Source organism: Aspergillus steynii (assembly GCF_002849105.1).
Source record: "Aspergillus steynii IBT 23096 chromosome Unknown P170scaffold_11, whole genome shotgun sequence".
In the NCBI taxonomy this organism is placed as follows: Eukaryota; Fungi; Ascomycota; class Eurotiomycetes; order Eurotiales; family Aspergillaceae; genus Aspergillus; species Aspergillus steynii.
The window spans coordinates 1,089,623-1,112,465 of record NW_020194408.1 but is presented as its reverse complement, the minus strand read 5'-3'; the positions used below and the strand labels follow the sequence as shown (position 1 = coordinate 1,112,465).

At 52.6% G+C, this 22,843-nt stretch overlaps 10 protein-coding genes across 10 annotated transcripts; 5 read left to right on the top strand and 5 right to left on the bottom strand.

Moving 5' to 3' along the window:
• Positions 1-711: 711 nt before the first annotated feature.
• On the top strand, positions 712-2,117 carry P170DRAFT_514640 (uncharacterized protein; the record flags this gene model as incomplete). Its single annotated transcript, XM_024855232.1, has 5 exons — positions 712-717; positions 999-1,083; positions 1,156-1,283; positions 1,334-1,552; positions 1,609-2,117. The coding sequence occupies 5 exons, from the start codon at positions 712-714 to the stop codon at positions 1,969-1,971; spliced, it is 801 nt and encodes a 266-aa protein (XP_024698727.1). The 3' UTR covers positions 1,972-2,117.
• A 1,053-nt stretch (positions 2,118-3,170) lies between these two features.
• On the top strand, positions 3,171-5,014 carry P170DRAFT_431366 (uncharacterized protein; the record flags this gene model as incomplete). Its single annotated transcript, XM_024848029.1, has 4 exons — positions 3,171-3,314; positions 3,426-3,548; positions 3,611-4,406; positions 4,455-5,014. The coding sequence occupies 4 exons, from the start codon at positions 3,171-3,173 to the stop codon at positions 5,012-5,014; spliced, it is 1,623 nt and encodes a 540-aa protein (XP_024698726.1).
• A 147-nt stretch (positions 5,015-5,161) lies between these two features.
• Positions 5,162-7,049, top strand: P170DRAFT_441810 (MFS allantoate transporter). The gene has a single exon (XM_024850405.1). It carries the CDS (start codon positions 5,475-5,477, stop codon positions 7,005-7,007), a length of 1,533 nt encoding a protein of 510 aa, XP_024698725.1. The 5' UTR covers positions 5,162-5,474; the 3' UTR covers positions 7,008-7,049.
• A 392-nt stretch (positions 7,050-7,441) lies between these two features.
• Positions 7,442-9,742, top strand: bxlB (putative beta-xylosidase; the record flags this gene model as incomplete). Its single annotated transcript, XM_024852586.1, has 1 exon — positions 7,442-9,742. The coding sequence occupies one exon, from the start codon at positions 7,442-7,444 to the stop codon at positions 9,740-9,742; it is 2,301 nt and encodes a 766-aa protein (XP_024698724.1).
• Positions 9,743-9,894: 152 nt separating this feature from the next.
• Positions 9,895-11,281, bottom strand: P170DRAFT_431363 (uncharacterized protein; the record flags this gene model as incomplete). Its single annotated transcript, XM_024848028.1, has 2 exons — positions 9,895-11,027; positions 11,080-11,281. The coding sequence occupies 2 exons, from the start codon at positions 11,279-11,281 to the stop codon at positions 9,895-9,897; spliced, it is 1,335 nt and encodes a 444-aa protein (XP_024698723.1).
• A 716-nt stretch (positions 11,282-11,997) lies between these two features.
• On the bottom strand, positions 11,998-12,480 carry P170DRAFT_481367 (uncharacterized protein; the record flags this gene model as incomplete). The annotated part of the gene is made up of 1 exon (XM_024853863.1): positions 11,998-12,480. One exon carries the CDS (start codon positions 12,478-12,480, stop codon positions 11,998-12,000), a length of 483 nt encoding a protein of 160 aa, XP_024698722.1.
• A 234-nt stretch (positions 12,481-12,714) lies between these two features.
• On the bottom strand, positions 12,715-14,061 carry P170DRAFT_481366 (uncharacterized protein; the record flags this gene model as incomplete). Its single annotated transcript, XM_024853862.1, has 3 exons — positions 12,715-13,336; positions 13,390-13,640; positions 13,768-14,061. 3 exons carry the CDS (start codon positions 14,059-14,061, stop codon positions 12,715-12,717), a joined length of 1,167 nt encoding a protein of 388 aa, XP_024698721.1.
• Positions 14,062-15,896: 1,835 nt separating this feature from the next.
• Positions 15,897-17,848, bottom strand: P170DRAFT_451432 (sugar porter family MFS transporter; the record flags this gene model as incomplete). The annotated part of the gene is made up of 4 exons (XM_024851185.1): positions 15,897-15,946; positions 16,328-16,767; positions 16,810-17,371; positions 17,416-17,848. 4 exons carry the CDS (start codon positions 17,846-17,848, stop codon positions 15,897-15,899), a joined length of 1,485 nt encoding a protein of 494 aa, XP_024698720.1.
• A 428-nt stretch (positions 17,849-18,276) lies between these two features.
• P170DRAFT_370482 (arylsulfotransferase family protein) lies at positions 18,277-20,084 on the bottom strand (the record flags this gene model as incomplete). Its single annotated transcript, XM_024844959.1, has 2 exons — positions 18,277-19,569; positions 19,614-20,084. The coding sequence occupies 2 exons, from the start codon at positions 20,082-20,084 to the stop codon at positions 18,277-18,279; spliced, it is 1,764 nt and encodes a 587-aa protein (XP_024698719.1).
• Positions 20,085-21,858: 1,774 nt separating this feature from the next.
• Positions 21,859-22,637, top strand: P170DRAFT_451430 (uncharacterized protein; the record flags this gene model as incomplete). Its single annotated transcript, XM_024851184.1, has 3 exons — positions 21,859-21,990; positions 22,037-22,537; positions 22,590-22,637. 3 exons carry the CDS (start codon positions 21,859-21,861, stop codon positions 22,635-22,637), a joined length of 681 nt encoding a protein of 226 aa, XP_024698718.1.
• Positions 22,638-22,843: the final 206 nt, after the last annotated feature.

The following is a 22,843-nucleotide window of genomic DNA, read 5'->3' as shown; positions in this document are numbered from 1 at the left end:
TAAGAGAAGCTGATTGTAGGTTGTTCAGTAGCTGTTTGAAATACAACCAGTCAGTCAAATGAAGAAAATTAGATATCGTGACAGCCAGACAGAACTGTCAGGAGAGAATCGATCAACCTGCCAATTTCTCGCTGAAGAGACGAGTATCCTTCAGGAAAGCCAGATCTAACTGTAAAACCGCTGCTTCACGATTGATTGATCTTCAGGGAACAAGATTTCAAATCCAATGATGGACTGTCATAGAGGGAAGGATCTCACGATGGTAAGCTGCACTGCTGAACAATGAACGCGTCTGCAGGTGTTTGATTGCGGCCCAGTGTCATGTCTAGTCTCGTGACCCTCATGCAAGCGATCCAGCTCAAATCATGGAGACTTCCTTCACAGAGTATTATACAAAATATCAGTAGGTATGAGAGCTGTATAATGTATAGTAAACTGTCTTAGGGTACTGGGCTGAAGGCCTCTACTAGGTAATTAAGCTGATGGATGGTTCATGATACTATGGACTTCGTTCCAGTGAGTAGCTTCACACAGCATATCGGAACCATGGAGGTGCTTCGGGGGTCAGCCTCTGTGAAGATTATGGCTATGGTCAAGGCTTGCTGAACAGTAGCCATCCTAATTCCTTCGCAGTGAGTTTGTTCCATAGCAAAGGGATGGTCATGAAGATACTGGACATACATTGTCCAGGAATGTCCCGGTTTACCTACGATGAATGTGAGACCTGTCTGGTCTAGACTTGTTCCGGTCCAATGAAGAGGAGCAGCGCGTGAATTTTGTACGATGAATGCCCTGTCCCATTGATCTCGCCTCCAACAAACCTGGAAACATTGGAACCCCCAGCATCACGAGACCGAATCGAGTGCCTCCCTATAAAAATCCCTCTCTTTGTTCCCCTCTCCCTCTTTCCTCTTCACCCTCTCTCACTCTCCATCATCTGTCCTTTCTCTCATCTACTTCCTTACCCACACATCTAACTATTTCCTATCTGTGCGTAGCCTCTCACAATGAAGCTGTACCTTCTGTTCTTGGGCCTGCTGGTCGCCTTGGTGACTGCGGTCGCCATTCCTGACCCTGACAAAGGTATGCCCATCCCATCCCATCCTCCTATAGACCCTCACTAATCAGTAACCTCCCTCCCTTCTATCATCACAGAGGCCTCTGGTTCTATTGACTCCACTTCCGAAGTTGCCAATGTTTTGTACCCTGGCCAGCCTTGCAAGTACAACTGGGAGTGTCCCTCCAGTGAGCATTGCTCTAAGAAAGGGCGTTGCACCCTCAATGTAAGTGCCCCATACCTCACACCAGAGACCTGTACTGAACCCCACCCTAGGAAGGTAGATGCCTGAAGGACAAAGACTGTCCCAAGTACATGGTGTGCTCTGACACTCACTGCTTCCCTCATTCCCGGAATGATCGTCGTGACTCCGATGATTCCACTGGCTCTGATGAGGCTGAGGTTGTCCCCGACATCCAGCTCAAGGCTCCATGTGTCAACAACACTGATTGTTCCTCGAATGAGGTCTGTTCTCATGGCCACTGTACCCTCAAGGTAAGAACCCATCCCTCCCCTCCACCTCAAGTGAGAACTGACGTTTCCTACTCTAGACTGGCAGATGTTGGGAAAACCGTGATTGCAACCGTCGTCAGCACTGCATCAATACGTTCTGCTATCCTCCTGATGATTTGCGTCGCCGCGGCTCGGGTGATGAGCTTGCTGATACCAGTAATGGCCCCATTCCCACTCCTGCTCCCGTTGACGGTTCCGGCGAGACTGAGGTCGATGAGACCGATGCTGAGACTGCCGACAACATGGACGTGACTCCCTTCGAGCAGGACACCTTGTTGGGTCTGGTCAAGACCGCGGCAAACAAGAGTGGCAACAAGTGCCGTCGTCGTTGCAGGTACCACACTGATTGCTGTCCTAAGGACCTTTGCTGGAACATGCGCGTTTGTCTTGGTCCTCACTGATGGGTTGAATGATCTCTTGTTTGTTGAATTCTTGCCTGACATGGCTTTGGGGTTTAGTCCTCTTTCTCAACGACCTTTATGATTTTTCTGTGTTTTTTTTTTATCTAAGCTGCGACCGATTATGGACCTGTGCTTTGTGTAGCGTGGAAGAGAATGCACTGATCCATTGAGGGTCATTTCATTTGATTTGTTAATTAGTAAAGTGCAGCGGTAGACGAGGGTTTTCCAGTTTGTAGATGACAAGCCTATGCGACCGTGCGACCGTATGAAATGCTCCAGAAACCAATCGCCATCATGCAAGTTCCTTTCTACCACAGAATTACTTCAGATTCAATGCCAAAGACTTCCACCGAGTGTATGCAGAAGCGAGATTCGCATTTAGGCCACCGACGGAGCCATCCAATCAATCCCCGACCCGAAGGGACCCCATCTTCCTCCTACACCCCAGACAACTCTAGCGAACAAAATGATGACAAGACCCCTTGTCCCACCGTCAGCCCAACCGGTCGCTGCGGCTGAAAAAGACCGACACCAACGCATTGTTCCCCGGGATTGGATCTGGATGGCATTGATCCATGCCACGTCGCCTTTGGGGGCCAGGCCGATCCTCGTCAGAGCAAAGTTCTGATGCACCAGGATGAATGCAAAACGATCACTGCATATGCCAGATTCCGGGCTGGTGGGACAGCCCTGCCACCAGGGGACTGACACTTTGTCCTTATTCATGATTAATGATGAATGATTCCTCTCCTGTCGACCAGCTCCACCGCACCGACACTCCCTGCGGATGAACCTCCCCGGTGAAACAGTCCAACCCGCGGTCAAACCACGATCAAACCGCGATCCAAAGTGACCCAGCCGAGCCCTCGTAAACCCGAGGGGCCAAACGTTTCCCTTCTCCTGTCGACCCCTGTCTGGATCCACCGTCGTGAAATGAAGCCTAACGCAGGCCGCCAGGAACAATGGGGCCGGACTGGATCGGCCCCAACCGTGACGCCCGACGCCGTCGCGTCGCAGGATCCATCAAACTGTTTGGCGGAGATTAGTGACGATTATATAGTTCGCCTGGCTCCCTCCAAGGCGTTCACTCGTGGGATTCTGTTTAATTTCCCCCTTTTGGCGCGTGCGGGTCACGCCTACGGACATCTACGGACTTTGCTAATATCCTAATTAATCGCCAGACGGTCTAGATGGTCGCAATGGCACAGCCTCCGGTTCAAAACCCTCCTTCCTCCGCCGTGTTGACCTACAGCTCCAGCATGTACCGGTCGCGACAGGACAGCATCTCCAAAGACATGGCCCAGGTGGCTGCGTTCCCCGTGTACGACGGGAATGACGAGAAGGTAGGCAAGTCCGAGCGAGTGGCATGATTGATTGCCTTTCGAAACACGGAATAACCCCCGGTGGAGACGGTGATTTATTAATAAATATTAACAATCAACGTTCGCTTGCAGATTCCCGTCACCCCCTTTGCCCTTCCGACGAGCTGTGAAACAACCACCGATTCGAATCCGTCGCTCGCGAGACGTCCGACGCGCAAATCCTCCAAACCGTCGTTCCTCGGCTCTCTGCGCAGGGTATGTTAAAACGTCTGTCGCCACTTCTTCAAAAAGCTTCTCTAACGCATCGGTCGGACTAGCGAAAAACGGTCGGCGAAAAAGATGAACCACCGAAGCAGCCGCCGAAGCAGCCGCCGCAACAGCCGCTGCACATCGTACCAGACTTTGAATTAAATCATGAGGACCCCCGGTACCTGAAACCGAGAGCAGTTTCGATGGCGATCACCCCGACTGGCAAGACCAAGGCGTCGCAAAGCATCTCATTGCCATTCAACCCCGACAAGCGACCGTTCAATTTTGGCCAGGATAATGCGGCCGAGACCATGCGCGCCTCGTACAAGAGGGAGATCCAGACCAAAGATGCCCGGATTAAGCTCCTGGAGAGCCATCTGGTGAATCTGGCCACGGGGATCACGGAGATGGATAAGGACCGCAAACGACTGCAGTCGCAGGCCCGCAGCAGCCCCGGTCACCCGAAGTCCGATCGCTCGTCGACATCGGGGAAAAAGTTGTGGACGACCAAGTCGACGCCCCAGGTGCGCGAGGATCTATCCATGTTGGAGCAGCGCATGCGATCGTGGGCCATCAAAAACAGCGTCACCGACATCAGCGACCTGGACCACCTAGACGGCGAGGAGAAGAGTATCATCCTCGAGGAATTGGAAGGGTTTTGCGCCGAAACTGACTGGAACACGTTGATTCGCGCAACGCCGATCGTGCTGCACCGCATGCCAGCGCTGCTGACACAGGCATTGCTATCCAAGGATGTTTACGCAACGGCATTCATGAATCCTTTCTTCGCATTCGCCGAGGATTCTACCGGTGGACTGCCCACGTCACGGATGCTGAAGGCAATGTACTCGACCATGTTAGAGGGTAAGATCGTTTGTCCGGGTCAATCGAATCAAAGCTAACATGAAGCAGTCAATCCATCTGAAGCCCACGTGTGGCGCTCACAGACACTACGAGTGCTGTCAGCTCCCCCATCCACCCCCAACGAGGAGAGCCTGCTGGCTCAGCGAGTCCGCGAAGTGACGAGCGAACTGGCGGTGGACTTTCTCAACGGACCGGTGCAGGCACTCCTGCGGACACCACGGACAGAAGCCGAGCTGGTCAAGCGGAATCAGGAAGTGTACAGCCTATATCATAGTGCGGGAGAGCTGGCTCTTTCGCTGTGGACGCAGCGGGCGTTCATGAAATTCCACAACCTCCATGGCCTCAAGCGCTTCCGCACGGGCAATCCCGCCATGACGGCGCATCCGCTGCAACACCTCAGCGAGGATGACGAGAGACTGGATGGTAAAAGGGTTTTGCTAGTGGTACAGCCGGCGGTGGTGGCGTATGGGGACGAGGAGGCGCAGAATTACGATATGTGCAAGGTATGGGCGAAAGGCGTGGTGCTGGTAGATGAAAACGAGGGCAAGAGCCGACCGACATGGTTCCAATCGCCTGGTGCAACATCAGATGAGGCGGCACCTTTATAGGCTTCATAAAAAAAATCAATTGAAATGATTCTCCCATAGTTACCATTTCCAAGGCGGATGCCTGAGGCTGCCGGCGTGTCAGGTGAACTTTCCCAACTTCTTCGTCTTCCTCACTTTCTCCCGTTTGTTTTGATCCCACTTGCATCCCTTCACCTCTAGTTCCGAGGATTTCCCACGTCGATGAACATTTTACATCACTTACCCCGATCACTTTTTGCTTGCCATTGGAGATAATGAAACCTCCTCCAAGACTAGCAACTTCGGATGCCTTTTCGACCCAAACGGCAGAAACTGAGAAAGACAGGCGGGGAGCGACGGGGATGGCGTGATTTGACTCCATCATGGCTCATCTCACGATAGCGTCTTATCGCCAGCCAAGAACTCAGATTTTTTTTAAACCGCCGAATTTACCGATTTCCTTTGAATGACATCCGTTTCAAATTCCATTCTCTACAAAACAATGGCCCCAGACGCTGCTGATCAGTCGCCCACCGGGGCAAGCGAAAAACAACCCGCCAGCAAAACAAACCAAACTAGCCCATCTACTGGAGATGCTGCACTCGAGCTGCTGGGAAATGGGGCCCTCGGTGGGCCTCTGGACCCTGAAGCGTCGGCGCGTCTGGTTCGCAAGATCGATCTGTACGTGATGCCGCTGATCTGCATCGTGTACTTCTTACAATACCTCGACAAGATCGCCGTGTCCTATGCCAGCGTGACAGGCGTTCGCGAATCAACAAACCTGCATGGGAACCAATTCAACTGGGTCTCGAGTATTTTCTTCTTCGGTCAGCTGGCCCTGCAATTCCCCACCATGAGACTCATCCAAGCGTTCCCCTTGGCTCGATACGTGGCCTTCAACGTGACGGTATGGGGCGCGATCCTGGCTTGCATGGCCGCGTGCAAATCGTTCGCTTCGTTGATGGTCTGTCGGGCGCTGTTGGGCGCTGCCGAGGCCGCAGTTGTGCCGGCTTGGGTGGTCTTTACCTCGCAGTGGTATCGCAAGGAGGAACAGGCATTCCGGGTCGGTCTGTGGTTCTCGATGTGTGGTTTCGCACAGATGTTTGGAGGTTATATCGCATATGGAGTGGCCGTCCACATCGGCGGCGATCCGTCGGCTGCGCTGCGCGGCTGGCAGGTCATCTTTCTCATTCTGGGCTTGTTCACCGCGATCATCGGCATTATCTTCTTCTTCATCCTGCCAGACTCGCCCGTCACGGCCTGGTTCCTGTCGCCCGAAGAAAAGGCTATGCACGCCGAGCGTTTGCGTGGCAATGAACAAGGCATCGGCAGCACCGTCTTCAAGAAGGAGCAGGTCTACGAGGCGTTTCGAGACCCGCAGACGTGGATGTACTCGTTCTGGGTGTTCGCGGCCAACATCCCCAACTCCATCGCCACCAGCTTCGGAAACATTCTCGTCACCGGCATGGGATACTCGTCGACCCAGAGTTTGCTGCTGGTGACGCCATTGGGCGCATACGAGGTCGTGGCTCTCATTGGACTGACGTATCTTGCCATGAGGATGGAACAGCGCCTTCTCTGGTGTATTATCGGTCACATTCCATCGATAGTGGGTGCCATTCTGATGGCTACTACCGACAAGGCCCCGGCCCTGGTCGGATACTATCTTTCCGGAGGGATCCCCATCGGGTGGACGACGATTCTCGGATTGACCAGCACGAACGTGGCCGGCTCGACAAAGAAGATCACTGTCTCTTGCATCCAGACCGTGGCATACACAGTGGGCAACATCATTTCGCCTCAAACCTTTGCCCCGAGTGATGCGCCTCAATATCTGCCAGCTAAGATTTCCATCGTGATCTTGTACTTCCTCGTTACTGTGGACCTCTGCCTCATCCGATGGATGTTCATCCGCGAGAACCGCAAGCGAGACCAGGAGAAGGCCGCCCTGGGAGACGCCTACGTGGTGCCAGAGAACCACGAATTCTTGGATCTGACGGATCGACAGAACCGGGAATTCCGATATGCAATTTAATTGTACATAGCCAGACATAAAACTACCATACCCAGGAAATAGCCGAAATACACGACATCCGCAGGCCTAAATTCACTAGAACTTCACACTCGTATGACAATTGAAATCTCGCTGATCTGCGTCTCTTCCCCGCAGGATGTTTCCATTCAGCCTAATCGAACCCCTGCAGTTCATTTTGACGCCACGGCGTGATTGGCGGCAGGGGACGATCGTCATGGATGCTTGACCCTGGAAAAACTCCCCCGTCGTACGAGACGTAGTCAGAGCATGCATCTCCGCAGGAAACTTGCCCCAGGTGGCGAGCTCCGGCGTGGATATTGGCTGAATAGATGCAGATCATCATCACAGCAAACATCTGGATAAATCCAGGCACGGCGCACTTTAAATTGAACGCAGATTCCAAGTCACAGAGATCAAATTACCAAATCGTCAAGATGGTCCGACTTGACACCTCGGGCTGGTTACTAGCCCTCTCTTTCCTTTCTTCTACTCTTGCAGAAGATGTCTTTCCTGACTGCACCAGCGGGCCTCTCAGCAAGCTCGCGATCTGCGACACCTCTCGGGATCCCATTGCTCGAGCCAGATCCCTCGTGGCGGCCATGACACTGGAAGAGAAGATCAATAACACTCGCTTCGACTCCCCTGGTCTTCCTCGACTAGGCCTGCCAGCTTATAACTGGTGGAGCGAGGCCTTGCATGGCGTCGCAGACTCCCGCGGCGTGCATTTCGCTGACAGCGGAGAATTCAGTTACGCGACCTCATTCCCATCCCCAATCGGCCTGGGCTCTGCATTCGACGACGAACTCGTCAAGCAAGTCGCCACCGTGATCAGCACCGAGGCCAGAGCCTTCGGTAACACCGGCCACGGCGGCCTGGACTACTGGACGCCCAACATCAACCCCTTCAAAGATCCCCGATGGGGTCGCGGTCAGGAAACCCCCGGCGAGGACGCGCTGCACACCTCGCGGTACGTCTACCATCTCATCGACGGCCTACAGGGCGGCATCGGTCCGGCCCATCCCAAGATCGTAGCGACGTGCAAGCACTTCGCCGCCTACGACCTGGAAGACTGGAACGGCATCGAGCGCTACGCCTTCGACGCCGTCGTCTCGTCGCAAGACCTCGCCGAGTACTACCTCCCGCCGTTCAAGACCTGCACGCGCGACGCCAAAGTCGACGCCGTCATGTGCAGCTACAACTCGTTGAACGGCATCCCGACCTGCGCGGACCCGTGGCTCCTGCAAACCCTGCTGCGCGAGCACTGGAAATGGGAGGCTCCGGGACACTGGGTCACCGGCGACTGCGGCGCCATCCAGAACATCTACGCGGACCATCACTACGTCGCGGACGGAGCGCATGCTGCAGCCGCCGCCTTGAACGCAGGCACCGACCTCGACTGCGGCGACGTGTTCCCTCGATTCCTCGGCGAGGCGGCGCAACAAGGGCTCTTCACTAACCGGACCCTCGACCGAGCGTTGACGCGACTGTACTCGTCGCTCGTCAAACTGGGGTACTTCGATCCCGCCGACGACCAGCCCTACCGGTCCCTCGGCTGGGAGGACGTATCCACATCACAGGCAGAACAGCTAGCGTACCAAGCGACCGTGGAGGGACTCGTTCTTCTGAAAAACGAAAACACCCTCCCGCTGAAAAAGAACGGCACGGTCGCGCTGATCGGCCCCTACGCTAACGCCACCACCCAGCTGCAGGGTAACTACTACGGTTTCCCCAAGCACCTTCGCACCCTCCTCTGGGGCGCATCCCAAGCAGGATTCAAAGTCAACTATGTCCCCGGCACAGAAACCGACTCGAACAGCACCTCAGGCTTCGACTCCGCCCTCTCCGCCGCCAAGAAGTCCGATATAATCATCTACGCCGGCGGCATCGACAACGACATCGAAGCCGAGTCCAAAGACCGCACGACCATCGTCTGGCCCGGGAACCAGCTCTCACTAATTGATCAGCTCTCCGAAGTTGGCAAGCCGCTCATCGTCGTGCAGTTCGGCGGCGGTCAAGTCGACGACTCTTCGTTGCTGGAGAACGACGGCGTCGGGGCGCTCCTCTGGGCCGGATATCCCGGACAAGCCGCCGGCGCTGCCATATTCGACGTTTTAACGGGCAAGGCGGCACCCGCTGGCCGTCTCCCGGTGACGCAGTACCCAGCTAGCTATGTCGACGAGGTTCCCCTGACCGACATGACGCTGCGTCCTGGATCGGGAAACCCCGGGCGGACGTACAGATGGTACGATAAGGCTGTACTCCCGTTCGGATTCGGGTTGCATTATACAACCTTCGACGTATCGTGGACATCCTCCTCGAGTTCCTACGACACCGTGTCTGTGAAGTCAGGGACGAATGCCACGGACACAGCGATTCTGGACACATTCTCCCTCACAGTTAAGAACACAGGCAAGGTGACGTCGGACTACGTGGCTCTTGTCTTTCTGACGGGTGAGGTTGGACCGAAACCGTACCCGATCAAGACGTTGGTGGGATATAAAAGAGCAAAGGCGATCAAACCCGGGCAGAGCCAGAGCGTCGATGTGGAGGTGACGGTTGGGGCGGTTGCGCGGACAGCTACGAATGGGGACCAGGTGCTGTATGCTGGGGAGTATGAGCTGCATGTTGATATCGGGGAGAAAGATACGCTTTCGTTTAAGATCACCGGGGAGGATAAGGTGTTGGATGTGTTTCCTCAGCCTGGAGGCAATCGCACTTCGATTGTGGTGCAGTGAGGACGGCACTGCTCCGTAATTATATGAAGTGAGTTGAGACTTGACATCGGCTAATTGGTAATATCGAGAATAACACGAGAATGGAATATGTGTTGATGTAAACCCGATCTCCTGAAGAGGGATCCAGCGTGTGAATGCCTCCTACCAGACCCCTAGCCCGAGAAAAGTCTCACCAGTCTCACCATCAGTGATATGTATAATTCCAAATACCGAAGGACAATATAGCCCAGGGACGCAAACAAAAAACCAAGTTCAAATCCGACGTCGCCTCCGCGGGGAGGAACACCTGCATGTCGAGCAATAGGACCAACCCACCATGTTTGGCTCATGCCCAGCGCCACTCCGGCAGCGCCACAGAAAAAGGCTAGGACCGCTGCAATTCCCACGGGCAATTGCTCGCGCAGGTTGTAGTTCTGGGGCTGATATCCGATCATGCCACGCTGGAAGACGAAATGGTCCGTCAAGGCGATGCCCTCGTAGATGGCCAGCCAGTAGCCGATGCCGGTCATGAAATTGCGCAGGAAGCTTTCAAAGAAGAAGTATGCGGGGATGGAAACGCCCACGTAAATGACGGTGGCGATGATGGTCCAGGCGAATCGTGGGACGCGATCTGTCCATGCGCCTATGACTTTCATGGTCAAGGAGACTGAGTAGATGTTGGGACAGTTGGTGGCAACGATGGACAGCGCCAGCAGCACGACGCAAACTTTGCCCCAGCCCTTAGCGTACGGAAAGAGGAGAGCAGCCACCAAGCCTCCGGTATTGGCTTCGTCATAGCCCTGCTTGTAGATATTATTCCCGTCATTCGGGTAGGTGGTCGTTACCAACGCAGCACCCAGCATTTCGGTAAAGAGCAGGGTCGGGAGGATCCCAAGCCAAGTCGCCAGAAAGATGCGCCATCGAGAGCGGTCGCTCGGCTGGTAGACGGTGTAGTCGGCGGCGACGCTGGTATAGCCAGTGCCAAACCCGAAGACGGTCGATCCGAAGGACAAGACGGAGCCTAGCTCGGCCCATCCCCGGCCCATGGGCACGTTGACAAAGTCGTTTGACTTGATCAATACCCCCATTATTGTTATAAAAACACCCAGTGGCGGATACAGGCTCACTTTCTCGTACATATGGATGACACGGTATCCGAAAAAGGTGATGAGGAGCGTAAGAAACGCAAGGATGAGGATGCCCGCATACCCGGGTATGTTGTGGTTGACAGCATACAGCAATTGCGCCCCGACAATGACGTTGACCATGGACCAGCCCAGGCAGGACATAACGTTCAGAATAGCGACTAAACCGGGCCCGATTAGCTGTGAGATTAATGCACAAGAGCGTTGACGTACTGCCCTTAACCCCCCACCAGCCGAACCAGAACCGTGAAAGCACCATCTGGCGCAGGCCGAACGCCACCCCGAAGATGGAAAAGAAGCACACGGTCAACACGGCGAGCAGATTGAAGAAGAAGATAACGAGGACGGCGTCGACAAAGCCAAGGCCAAACACTGTCTGACCCAGCCCGCCCAGCGTGAGTGAAGGCGCAACCATGTTGGCCGCCACCCACTAGAAAACCTGTCGTTTAGTTACATACCAAGAGCGATAGGGAGGGAGAGATACCATTGTCCCTAGATTCCAGTACGAAGTGTCCGTTCTCTGGGTCTCGGGCACTCGGTCGATGTCGATGTCTTCGGGACGGCATTTCTTCGCGAAAACCGTAAGTTTCGCTAGCCAGGTTTGATTATTCCCACCATCAGCCATTGTGCCAGGTATTTTATGGAGACGGGAGAAATATCGTGGGGATCAGTGTGCAATTCAGGTATTGGGCCATCGCTTTGTCGGGCGAGACCATGCGCTGCTTCCCCCTTGCGTACCGCGGATGCCGCGTTTATGCACCTTTAGGCCTACCAGGTGCTTGGCCAGAGCCTCCCCTTCGAGAAACGACAAAGGAGAAAATGAGAATCTTGAGATTTGTGGTGCACGGAAGTTTACAATGTTTCAAGCGCGTGGACAACGAAATGTGCTATGTACGGAGTATACAGGGAAAAGTAATCGAGAAACAAACCTGCGACCAGGGTTTATAAACGGGCATCAACAATGCACAAGAATCACCAAATCGTATCATCGTAAAACGAAGAAAGGAGAAACAGTATAAACGTCAAATCATTAGCCAAGAGCCTTTGTCGGACGGTTAGGGAACTAGTATGAAACATGAACGTGTTCAAGCCATCGGGCCACTGGCTGTCCAGTATGTCCCTAGTAAAGCATCATCCGAAAGAGATGCAGTAGGGGAGGTCACATCGGTAGGCTGCGTGATGATACCCTGGCCTGGTAGTTCGTAGTCCAGACCAATTGACCGAGGGAAGTCTAGAGGGACATTGGCCACCAAGGCCTGCCAGTCGTCCTCGGTCAGCACCGACCCCGTCAGTCCCGGAGTGGCCGAAAGTGTTGACGAAGAGGGTTGTATTGACCAAAACAGATGGGATCCGGCCATCTTGATCGCTGGGCGTGGACGATGCCCACAGCGACTCATAGTATGCGCGAAAATCCGCTTCCGAAATGACCGGGTGGATACAAGTAGAAGATTGCCAAAGCAGCACCAGAAAATGTTTCTCCTGAGCCCGCGACAGGTCCTTGACCTCTGATTCCCGGAGCGATTGCTGTGGGATCGACCCGATCTGCGAGATAAGGACCGGAAATGAAAATTCTAGCGGCGATCCATTCAGTGCCTGGAAGAGGTAGCGTGTCATTCAGGTGACCAGATATGACGACGAAAGCGAGCCATCAGAAAGAAAAGCAAGTGGGAAAAGGAAGAGGAAGAGAAGATTAAAGTGCGAAAAACATTTTCATTTTCTTAAAAACTGAAGCCCCCCTTTTTGTTCTTAAAAGAAAAAACCCGCCATGGCTACACTTTTTTTGGCTACAGGTAAAAAAAAAACGAAAACACCTCAATCCTCCCAATATCTGCAAACTCCGGCCATCATTCAGTCTCCCTCGCTTTCACCGACAGTCTGATTGGCACCGACCGTCTGATTGTCACCCACAGGGTGATTATCGCCGCTGCAGACGGCCTCATAATACGTTTTTGATTCCGGGCCTTCGTTGGACTCGCATCGACGCTGTGCACTTGGCGTTTTGTTGACGCGGACACAGATATAGCACGGAGCACAATATAGACTGCCTTTGTTATCGACATCCCTGATGTGCCAGCTTCGACTATATTTGGTTTTGCACCCATCGCACTCGACGATCAAGTCTCGAATCTGTTCTGGCAATACTGGCAGCCGTCGGCGCAATCGAACCGAGTCATGACAGCTTTTGCATAAGAACTCTTCTAGTCCTTTCCACCAGGACTTCCGAACGGTCTTCGAAAACTGCTTCTTGCAGTGAAAGCACTCGGTACTGTCTTTTTGCTTTTCCAGTGACTTCTGGGATCGTTGCACAGTTTTTGTCCCACGGACCTTGTCGTTACGCTCCCTGATAAGACATGTGTTGCATATAAGGCCATGTTCTGGGTGAGTCAAAAAGCCATTGGTGTGGTTGACACGGCCACAGCTTCCACAGATCCTCTTCTTGGGATCCTTGGGAACCAACCCCTTTGGTGTCCTTTTCTCGGCAGGATGAACTCTTCGGTACCGCTGGTAGCAGCATCCACATACAACGTCTCCGTTAATGCGAGACCATCGATCTCTTTGCAGGCCGCCTTTCTTGTGGCAATGTTCAAGTGTCTCATAATGACCGTACTCTGCTTATGAGCCTCCTTATAGCAGGTGTCGCAAATTGTCTTGGTAGTATCGCTCGGATGTTTGTGCCAGCCCCGCGATACGGTGTTTTCACAGAGGCTACATACCAACTCCACCTTGTTCCGGTTAAACCGGGGATTCTCAACAAGCTTCTTCGGACGGTATACCTTGTTGCAACACATTTAGCAGGAACATGTGCTGCACAGGAGAGGGGCACGGTCGAATGGGTCGCGGGACCAATTTCCCACTGACGACTTTTGACGACTTTGTTCTGCAATCTGGGTTATTGCATACGAAGACAATATTCCTGCGCAAGGGGTCATTGTAAACGCTCTCCGGGGGTGCGTCTCCGGTCCTCGCCTGGTATTCAAAACACGTACGACACAACCATGCAGTGTATGGTATCTCACCTGCCATATTCGTCATCCTAGTGGCCTGATGTTTCGAACATTGACCGCAGAGCCGGCGGGACTTCTGTGGTCTGAGGCCCTGTTTGAAGGGAATCGTCCTATTCAGACCAATCACTGTCTCTTGCTGACTATACTCACGCATCTGGTCGTAGATGATTTGGACCTCGGCATTGTCCATCATGGAGGAATATCCACTAGACTGGTAAGACCCGGTTGAATCTCATTGTCGCAATTAAAACAACCGCATCAGGACTTTGCACCCTGTGCCCTTTTGCCTTGAGGACGACCTTGTTTTCCTGTTCCTCGATGGGCTGACGACCATGATAATGGTTGTGTTGTTGACCTGAACGCTGCATGTCTCTTCGACAGAAGGCTGGGTCGTAGTTGAGGTGGGTTGCTTCCACACACCATGGAGGCAGAGGCAGCCTGCAGATATGTCCCTGCTCAGATGTTAGTACAAGAAACCTGGAGGCGAAAAGAGCCAGGAGTATAATATGATGGGATAGAGATAAGCTCACTATACCTTAGTCAAGGCACGTTCCATGATACTGTGACCAAGGCGACGATCCTTTGGACATGGTGTTTTGCGCTGAACAAGGAAGCAAAGACACATCCTATATAGCTGAAATTCGAAACGAGCACTTGAGATTCTCGACTGCCCTGGTTGAAAGTGGTATCTTACCTTGTTCGTGATGCCTGAAGTGAAGTTCAAATACGATGTTTTTGTTGATCCAACAAATCAGGGTCTTCCATTGTCCTTCTCCGAGGAAAGAAAGCAGAAAAGGAGGCGCCTTCCTCACGCCGCGCAACGCAGGAGTGCCTGAGGCACTGTAAGTCAACCATTCCGCTTCATTGAGGCAGAGAGAGAATATTGAAGGAAAAAGAGAAGAACAAGTGAGAGGCTGGGCTTTTAAACTGGGAGAAACGGCGATATTCACCACTAGATAGCCTCTATACCCAGGTTTGTTCTTACGATTTCCCAAAACAAAGCATTCACCATCCGTTCCCATTATTCACTAGAGGATGTCCAAAGTTTTCATTTATCAAAGATTTTTAGTTTATGGAAGGCTCGAATAGTAGATAAAAATCGAACTGCCTGGTAATGGGTGCCTAGGGGTTGTCGAGAAGATAGTATCAAGACCTGATTTCCGGGTAGCCCTAACTGCAGTGTAAATGGTATTTCTTCTATAAGTCTTAAGCACGACAGTTCCTTCCTTGAATACTGCCAATGCCAGTCTCTAATTTAGTCAGGATGTCCATTCTATCACCGGAGGCAATTGATGTGAATCCATAAGGGTCGAATACTGGTTTCGCTATCAAGGGAGCATTTCAGTTGCGCATGACGTTGTACTAGCAATTCTGAGTGATTCCCTGCATCATCACACCTTCAAGCCCAGCACAGGAATCTAACTTAGTAACATGATATTACATGTTCTGAGAGATCTCTCTATTGTAGATAGACGTACACAAACGCAGCAGAAATACAAGCGACGGATATCGAACGACTCGAAAATCTTCTTATAAACACTTGCCGTTTTGCTTTTGGAGTTGCATCGCATACTTTTTTTGACCCTTACTGCTTAGCATGCTAGTTTGACCTCAACCACTGCCATCTGGGTTCTTACTTCGTGAAAGACCGAGTGTCATGAATCATTTCTCTATGGAGCAGTGACTGAAATTTATCTATTCTTCATGTTGCTTGGAGAGTGCCGCGTCATTCGATTTGCCAGAGTACGTAAAAAAAAAAAAAAAAACGAAAACACCTCAATCCTCCCAATCTCTGCAAACTCCGGTCATCATCCAGTCTCCCTCGTTTTCACCGACAGGCTGATTTTCACCCACAGTCTGACTGTCACCCACAGGCTGGTCGTCACCGAAGGGCTGGCATTGTTCATGCGCGACAGGTCGGCGACGACGGCGAATGGTGACAGGGCGGGGTCAGATAGAGCCCATGCAGTAAGAGTTTGTCGGTACGACCAACAAGCTTGTTTATTCCGTCAATGAAGTTGAACTTTAGCTCACCTGGTGAGTTTCGGTCACTGAGGGTGATAGGAGTGTACCGGCTAAATTATATTAGCCAAGGCTATCTTCTGGAGGCTGCTCAACAGCCACTATGCCAAATGTAAACAGTTTCTCGACCTGTCCCTTGTTAGCTTGGGCTGGTGCCAACATAATCAAAGGTATACCCACATTCGATTGACCCATTATGCCGGGGGAAGAGAGTGAATGAGAGAGACAGAGAGAGAAAGAGTGAGAGTGAGATTAAGAAGGAGTGGGGGAGACAAGTGAAGGTGGGCAAAACAATTGGAAAAATCATGGTGGACAGCCAGACACTGCCTTTTGAACTCAGACATCCGATCGACCCTCCCCTTTTTCCGCCTCCCCAACATGAACAGCATCCTTCTCATCGCGCCGCACATGCCCAGCATCGTAAGCGTAAGAACCAAATTTCCTCAACTGCACGCCCACATCAAACATCACATCGATCTGCTCCAGCGTTTTACCACGACACTCGGGAACGAAGAAGAACACACAAACGAACGCACACAGGCAGAGCGACCCGAAAATAAACCCAACCTTCGAGTTCAACCCGGCGTATTCCTCGTCCACAAGGTACGGGATGATGAAATTGACCACGAAGTTCATCGCCACGTTGGTGATGAATCCCAGCTGCAGGGTCATATCTCGGAGTCGCAGCGCGGGCAGCTCGGTGGACACCACGTAGGCTTGAGGTCCCCAGCCCAGCGAGAATCCCAGGGCCAGGACCACGTACATCCCGATGATGGCTTTCTTGTATTGGTCGGTGACGGGGTCGGGGATGCCGAGTCCTCCCATGGTGAGCATGCCGGCGGCCATCACGGCGGAGCTGGTCAGAAGCATCGGTCTGGGCTATTAGCTTAGATCGCAAAGAGGGCAGGGGACGTACCGTCGGCCGATTCGATCACTGAGGCTTAAGGCTGCGATCATGGATATGAGATTAACGCACGCCGTCACGACCGTCATGTCAAAAGGGTTGATAGTCCCCAGCTGCTTGATGTAGACGGTTCCGTACTGCGAACTGAACGCTTGTCCGGTCGCTTGCTGAAAGAAGTTGACCATGATGACGAGCATCGTGCGCTTGAGATTGACGCCTTTGAACATCTCCGTCCATCTGCCCTGCTCGACCTCGCGGTCTAGAACAGTCTGCAGCTCCTGGAACTCCGAGTCGATTTCCTGCGGCGTGAAGCATCCCTCGCGCAGTCGTTGAAGACTCGCTTTCGCCTCATCGGCCCGATCATGCTGGAGTAGCCATCGAGGACTCTCGGGGATGAACCAGATCAAAGACAGGATGATCGACGGGACGATGTAGAATAGGCCCAGCGGGATCCTCCACGCGCGGTCGTCTTGGATTTCACTCGTTCCTCTGCAGATGCAGTTTATGATCAATCCACCGAGGATAATGCTCAGCTGATATGTTCCGACGATGAGACCTCGAACGGGGGCCGGGACTGCCTATGTTAGCCGAGTATATTAAAAAGTAAAAAACACATACCGATCTCGGACTGAAACGCAGGAACAACAGCCAGCTCCATGCCAACGTACACGTAGTTCAGAATGCGCGCAGCCATGATCTGCTCCCGGTTCTTGGACGTCACTGTGATTGTTGCCGTGATCAAGGCGTATGCGCTCATGGAGAACATGCACCATCGTCGACCGAATCGAGAGGAGACGGTGCTTCCGATGAACACACCTACCGCAAATCCCGCATAGTTGACGCTGTTGAAGATGGATAACCACGAAGGGTCTAGGGAATATGCTTGCGTGTCGGGATCGAATTTCCCGAATCGACGATCAAAAGCATCCATTGCCTGGGTGGTCGCGAATCCTTGGTTGTCGAAGCCATAGTTGAAGGAAGAGATGGCGATCAATGAGCAGGCCAGAGCCAGTCTCTTGTTGAAGTAACTCAGGAACCTAGGGAGCTTCATAGTGCCAAGCAGTGAAATGGCAGTGCACTACCGAGTGGTCTGTTGCCGACATGATGGCCTCAATGACAGTAAATAAAGTGCTCGAAAAAGATGAATTGATGATACCATATAGCCACTGATTGACACCATTCATGGTCGGTAGGCTGTCGGGTTGATATCGGCTGTCGGTGCCGATGTGGATGCATGCTAGCGGGAGTCATTCTGAGCTTCAGTGCCAATGTTTTCTATCGCATTTTGACAGTCATTCGGAAAGGTGAACGTACTCCGTGGAAAGTGAATTGAATGTGACTCCAAAATGAATCTAAATGAAGGAACTTGACAGGGAAACGCACTGCTCAGGATCAATGTTTGAAATTGACAATATATACAGATGCTAGAAATTATATACAAGTGTGAATGCGTATTAAAAATGCTCTGCCAAGCAGGAGCTAAACAGGAGATCGATCGGCCATCTCGTTCAAAGGAACTAAATGATACTGACTCGACCGAGATTTGCGCCGACAACACCCCCAGCATCGATAGAGCCCGGCAAGCAAACCCATCGCGGCGGTGGAGAAGGCGATCCCCAAAATCCAACTGTGCAGGTTGAGAAGGCCATCTGTCTCCGCGGCCTGTTCGATCTGAACAACATCGGTAACACCGAGCATTTTCCCGTCGCGATCGATGGCTGCGAGGCGAAACAGTGGTCGAGTGAGATCGGGAATCTCAATCTCCGTCTCAAAACCGGTCTTTTCGAACTGCGCAACCACTGCGAAGCTGGCTTCGTCGTAGTCATCTGAGTCCCAGACTTCCATCCTCCAAGCGACGACCTCGGTGGCCCCGTTCCAGCTGACGTAGACATGGTCGCCAATGACCTCGGCGTCCGGTGTGGTCTGCGGGTGGCCTACCCAGGACCCCTTGAAGTCGCGGTAGGACACCACGCGTCCAAAATTGAAAAACGCCGACGCGGCGAAATGCACGTTGCAGAGCATGTCTCCGTCGGCAGTATATTCCGTGAAAGAGGCGCTATGTCCCCAGCCGACGAGGATTCGGCCAGTGTCATCTAGAAGCTGCACGTTGCCTTGCGAGGTGGAGAGCAGCTGCTGGGGGTGGTAGTACGCCCCGAGCAGGGTGGCTTTGCGGTTGGGGACGTCCAGCTGAATGACCAGGCCGCGACTTTCGCTGACGGGATCGGTTCCCGAGTGTGCCGAATTATCGAAGAGAGTCACGGTGCTGTTCGCGTGCCAGCGCGCGTCATGTTGCCAGGCGAACCCGGTCGCGTCGCCGTCGGATAGATCGGTGAAATCGTTGGCCTTTCCGCCAAGAGTCCACAGGATAGCCCCGGTGTTTCGGTCGATGCAGGTGACCGTGTGGGTGTGCCGTCCAGAGATAATAAAATTCCCGTCGTCTGTTTTGTCGACGCTGTTGATATGATAATAGTCGAACGCAGACGGGCGATCCCGTCCTTCGGCACCCAAAGGTTCGTACGTGCTATTGATAGGAACGTGTTTGGACGCGCGCCATTCGAAGAGAAGTTCGCCGGTTTCAATGTCGAGTTCTTGAAAAACGGCATCGAAGATCCAGCCCAGTTCAGGACCTCCAACGGAGGTCAAGTCCACGGGCGTGGGATCGTATACTGACACCAGCGCGGTTCCATCCCGACTGATGGTAAACTCATGAAGGTCGCCGCCGTAGTTACCGACGGGATTCAGCGTATATCGCTGGGTGTAGGTGTTGTCGAGCTAAAAGGTCAGTCGAGCTCGCTCAGGATTGAGTAGCCACCTACCATATACCATGTTCCATACCCTCGACCAGCAACCTGACCTCCTTCCCAGTATGTGAGGAAATCCTCGCCGCGATAGTGTTGGACCTTGAAATCCTGCGTTGTACCCCAATTCCATTTTGCCCAAACCAATTCCCCATCGGCGTCAAGGATCATCGGGCCCGGATTGGCGACCGAATCCCCGCGAGGAGCCAGGAATGTATACCGCGGGTCGCATCCAGAACCCCATTCGGAAATTTCGACGACCGGAGATTCATAGTCAAACGAGGCATAGCTCTTAGAAGGACCGAAACCGTACAGGCCCAGATCATATGTTGACAGATCGGTGCGGAGTCGCAGGCGATAGAGGTGAGGAACGACAAAGACGTAGAACAGATAGATCAGACTGGTGACAGCCCCGACCGCGATGACCTGAAGACAGGACGGCCTTGACCGGCGACGAAGGTATTGAGAGGTCCAAGTCCAACAGGACATTGGGACATGGCGAGACCGAACGGTGATGAAACTGGAACCATCAAGGACAGGAAGTCGGGGAGATTTATTTCACTACCAGCTCGGAGATAAGACCACCAAATGAATCGTTTTCGTATCCCCTCTATCCCCTCCGGCTGGGGGCCCCAAGAGATGCCAAGATCAGCAATCCACGCGGTTTCATGTCGATAATCCATCCAGGCGGAGACGCATGGAGCGCGGCAGGAGGCATCTCGACGCTGTGATTCGACCCAGGACCTGTTCTCCGGACCCGCCAAGCCAGCACCGTGGATCCGAGCGATAAACGGCGTTGAGCAGGAAAGGTGACGACGACTTGCTGCGCCCGGAATCAAACCGCCAGAAAGGCAATAATAAACCTGCGCAAACCCCACCGTGGGACTGCCCAGTGCTTGCCAGGGGATGCCAATCCAATCACGATGGAGGTTGACTTGGACGTGAGATAACTAGTTGATATGGTCTATTGAATTGACTTGGCATGGTTGAGCAGGGAAATGGGATGGATTCAAATGACTAGTGAGTGGATGGTGGAAGGAGATGAGAGAGAGAAAGAAGAAGAGCGAGAGAAAGTGACGGCGACTTTCCCGATCGGCCGACTCTTCAGTGCCTGAGGCCCATCGGATCACCATTTCGTCAGGAATAAACACTTCCTCCTAAACACTCCTGAACTCCTCTCTGTGAAAATCGTCTTGCGAATCCTCCGACGAACACGGCACACCCACTGTCAGTCAGTCGCACCTTTTACGTTGCCCCTTCCTCACGCCAATCCCTTCCCCATCGGCGCACAATTCAGGAGTAGTGGGCCAGCGTCATCCATCTGCATTTCTGTGACTGCGCCAACTCCACCTTCCAGAATGTCCATCATATTCATTGGCTTCGGGTTTAAGTGGGTCAGGCTCGGCAAGAGAGCGAAGTCCACCAGCCGGCAGGGATGCAGCTGTGCCACGAACATTCTGGTATTGAGCGTGTCTCTCATCAGCCATTGAGAAAGGATAGCACAGGTTAGCTTTCTGGGCATGTTCGCTACCAATCACGGACCCCATGTACTAATATTCCTTTCCTACGCCGCAGGACCGTGAGCGAACCTCATGAAGTATTTTCCGCCTCGATTGGATTGATGTCATCCATCATCAACGCCTCAGTGTTTGCATGGACAAATGCACGGGTGGCGCGGCACGAAAGCAGCTTGGAAGGCCTCGAGTCAAGTTGGGATGTCCATTGAATTACATTATTTCCTCTTGAAGATCCGCATAAGAACCGATCTGGCCGAAATATATGTATTATCCCCAAAACACGTCCGAGTTCCAAGTGCGGAAACCATTCCAGGCGAATACTTACGAGTATACAGGAAAGACTTTGACCATGCCACCCCACAAATCTTAGCTATGAGCGGCCCCGGGGCAGTATAAATATCCTTTGAGAGAAGGTCAGCCAATTGGTTCAGGATCTATCAATTTGAGACGAAGGCCACGCTTCCACGATTTAATTATACCTCGGATGAGGCGTGTAATCCGTGCTCGTTTTGAACAACCTGCTCTAGAGCGTCTGGCTGAACTCTCTACCATTACCCCGACCAATTCAAACCGGATACAGCATGTGGTGACTATACTACTCCGAAGGGATGCGAGGCGGGCGGAGGGTCACGGGACCATCTACCGGCGTATGCGGGATGACCTCCTTCGATCGTCGTTGTATCCCTCCAGCTCGGTCGCTTTCCCACAACAGCACTTTGTTCTTACAATAAGTCTTTACCAACCAAATGTCTCAACATTCCTCAGATGCTCTGAATACTTCTCCGGGTCTTTTACAGATCGGCAAGGAACTCGGAAGATCGGAAGCATCCTCTATCTTTGAGGTAGAGATACAAGGAACTCGCTATGCAATGGAAGTAGTAAGTGAGTGGTGGTCTATTTCACTAACCAACACTAACTCCCCAGTTTCATGACAACGGTGACCCGGGATTCACAGAGAAGGGCTGTGACTTGAACCGTTTTCGCTGCGAATTGAGAGCGTACCGAAACCTACGACTTTTTGGTGTATGCGATCGTGGATCAGTTCCGTACTATCATGGTTATTTTGATCGACTTGATCCAGCCCGTTTCCAACCGCATCTCAATCACTTTGTGGACGACGTAAACAACCCGAGTGCTATATTACTCGAGTATTTGGAGGATACAGAAGAGCTTAACTGTGTGAACTATTCAGATGACCGCTTTCGAGTGGTCATTCGCGGGCTGAAGGAGATCCACGGTGCTCTAGTTCATCACCGCGACATATATCCGAAGAATATTCTCATCGTCCGTGGACCACCGGAGAGAGTCGTTTGGATAGATTTCGATGTTGCAGTAACCTTCCCAGATAAACAATCCGTAAACTCTCAGGCGGAGGGATACTTTGACTACGAGGTGAAGCTCGCTGCAAGCTTTGGAGATCTTTTGGCACGTATATACATGAGTCAGGGGAGCAGAGGCGGTTCTAACATGATTCCAGAGAGAAGATCAAAAGGAAGGTCTCCCTCCAAATACGAAGTTCTACTGAATGGCGGCCTCACCTGTTCACTCAAATGACAATTCCTGTTGTTTTCCACTATCACTCACCGTGCAATGGTCTATCTAATGTCAAAAGTTCTCGTCCATAGCCAAGTGCAGTCGTGTTCCGGTCATACTGCTAGGTCTAAACTTTCTGGGCTAATGGCACTGATCTTATCTATGTTGACCGAGAAAGGTGGCCTGAAAAGAGCATGA

Bases quoted from the DNA above. Each gene is read 5' to 3' on its own strand.
- P170DRAFT_441810 (XM_024850405.1), top strand. From the start codon at position 5,475: ATGGCCCCAGACGCTGCTGATCAGTCGCCCACCGGGGCAAGCGAAAAA.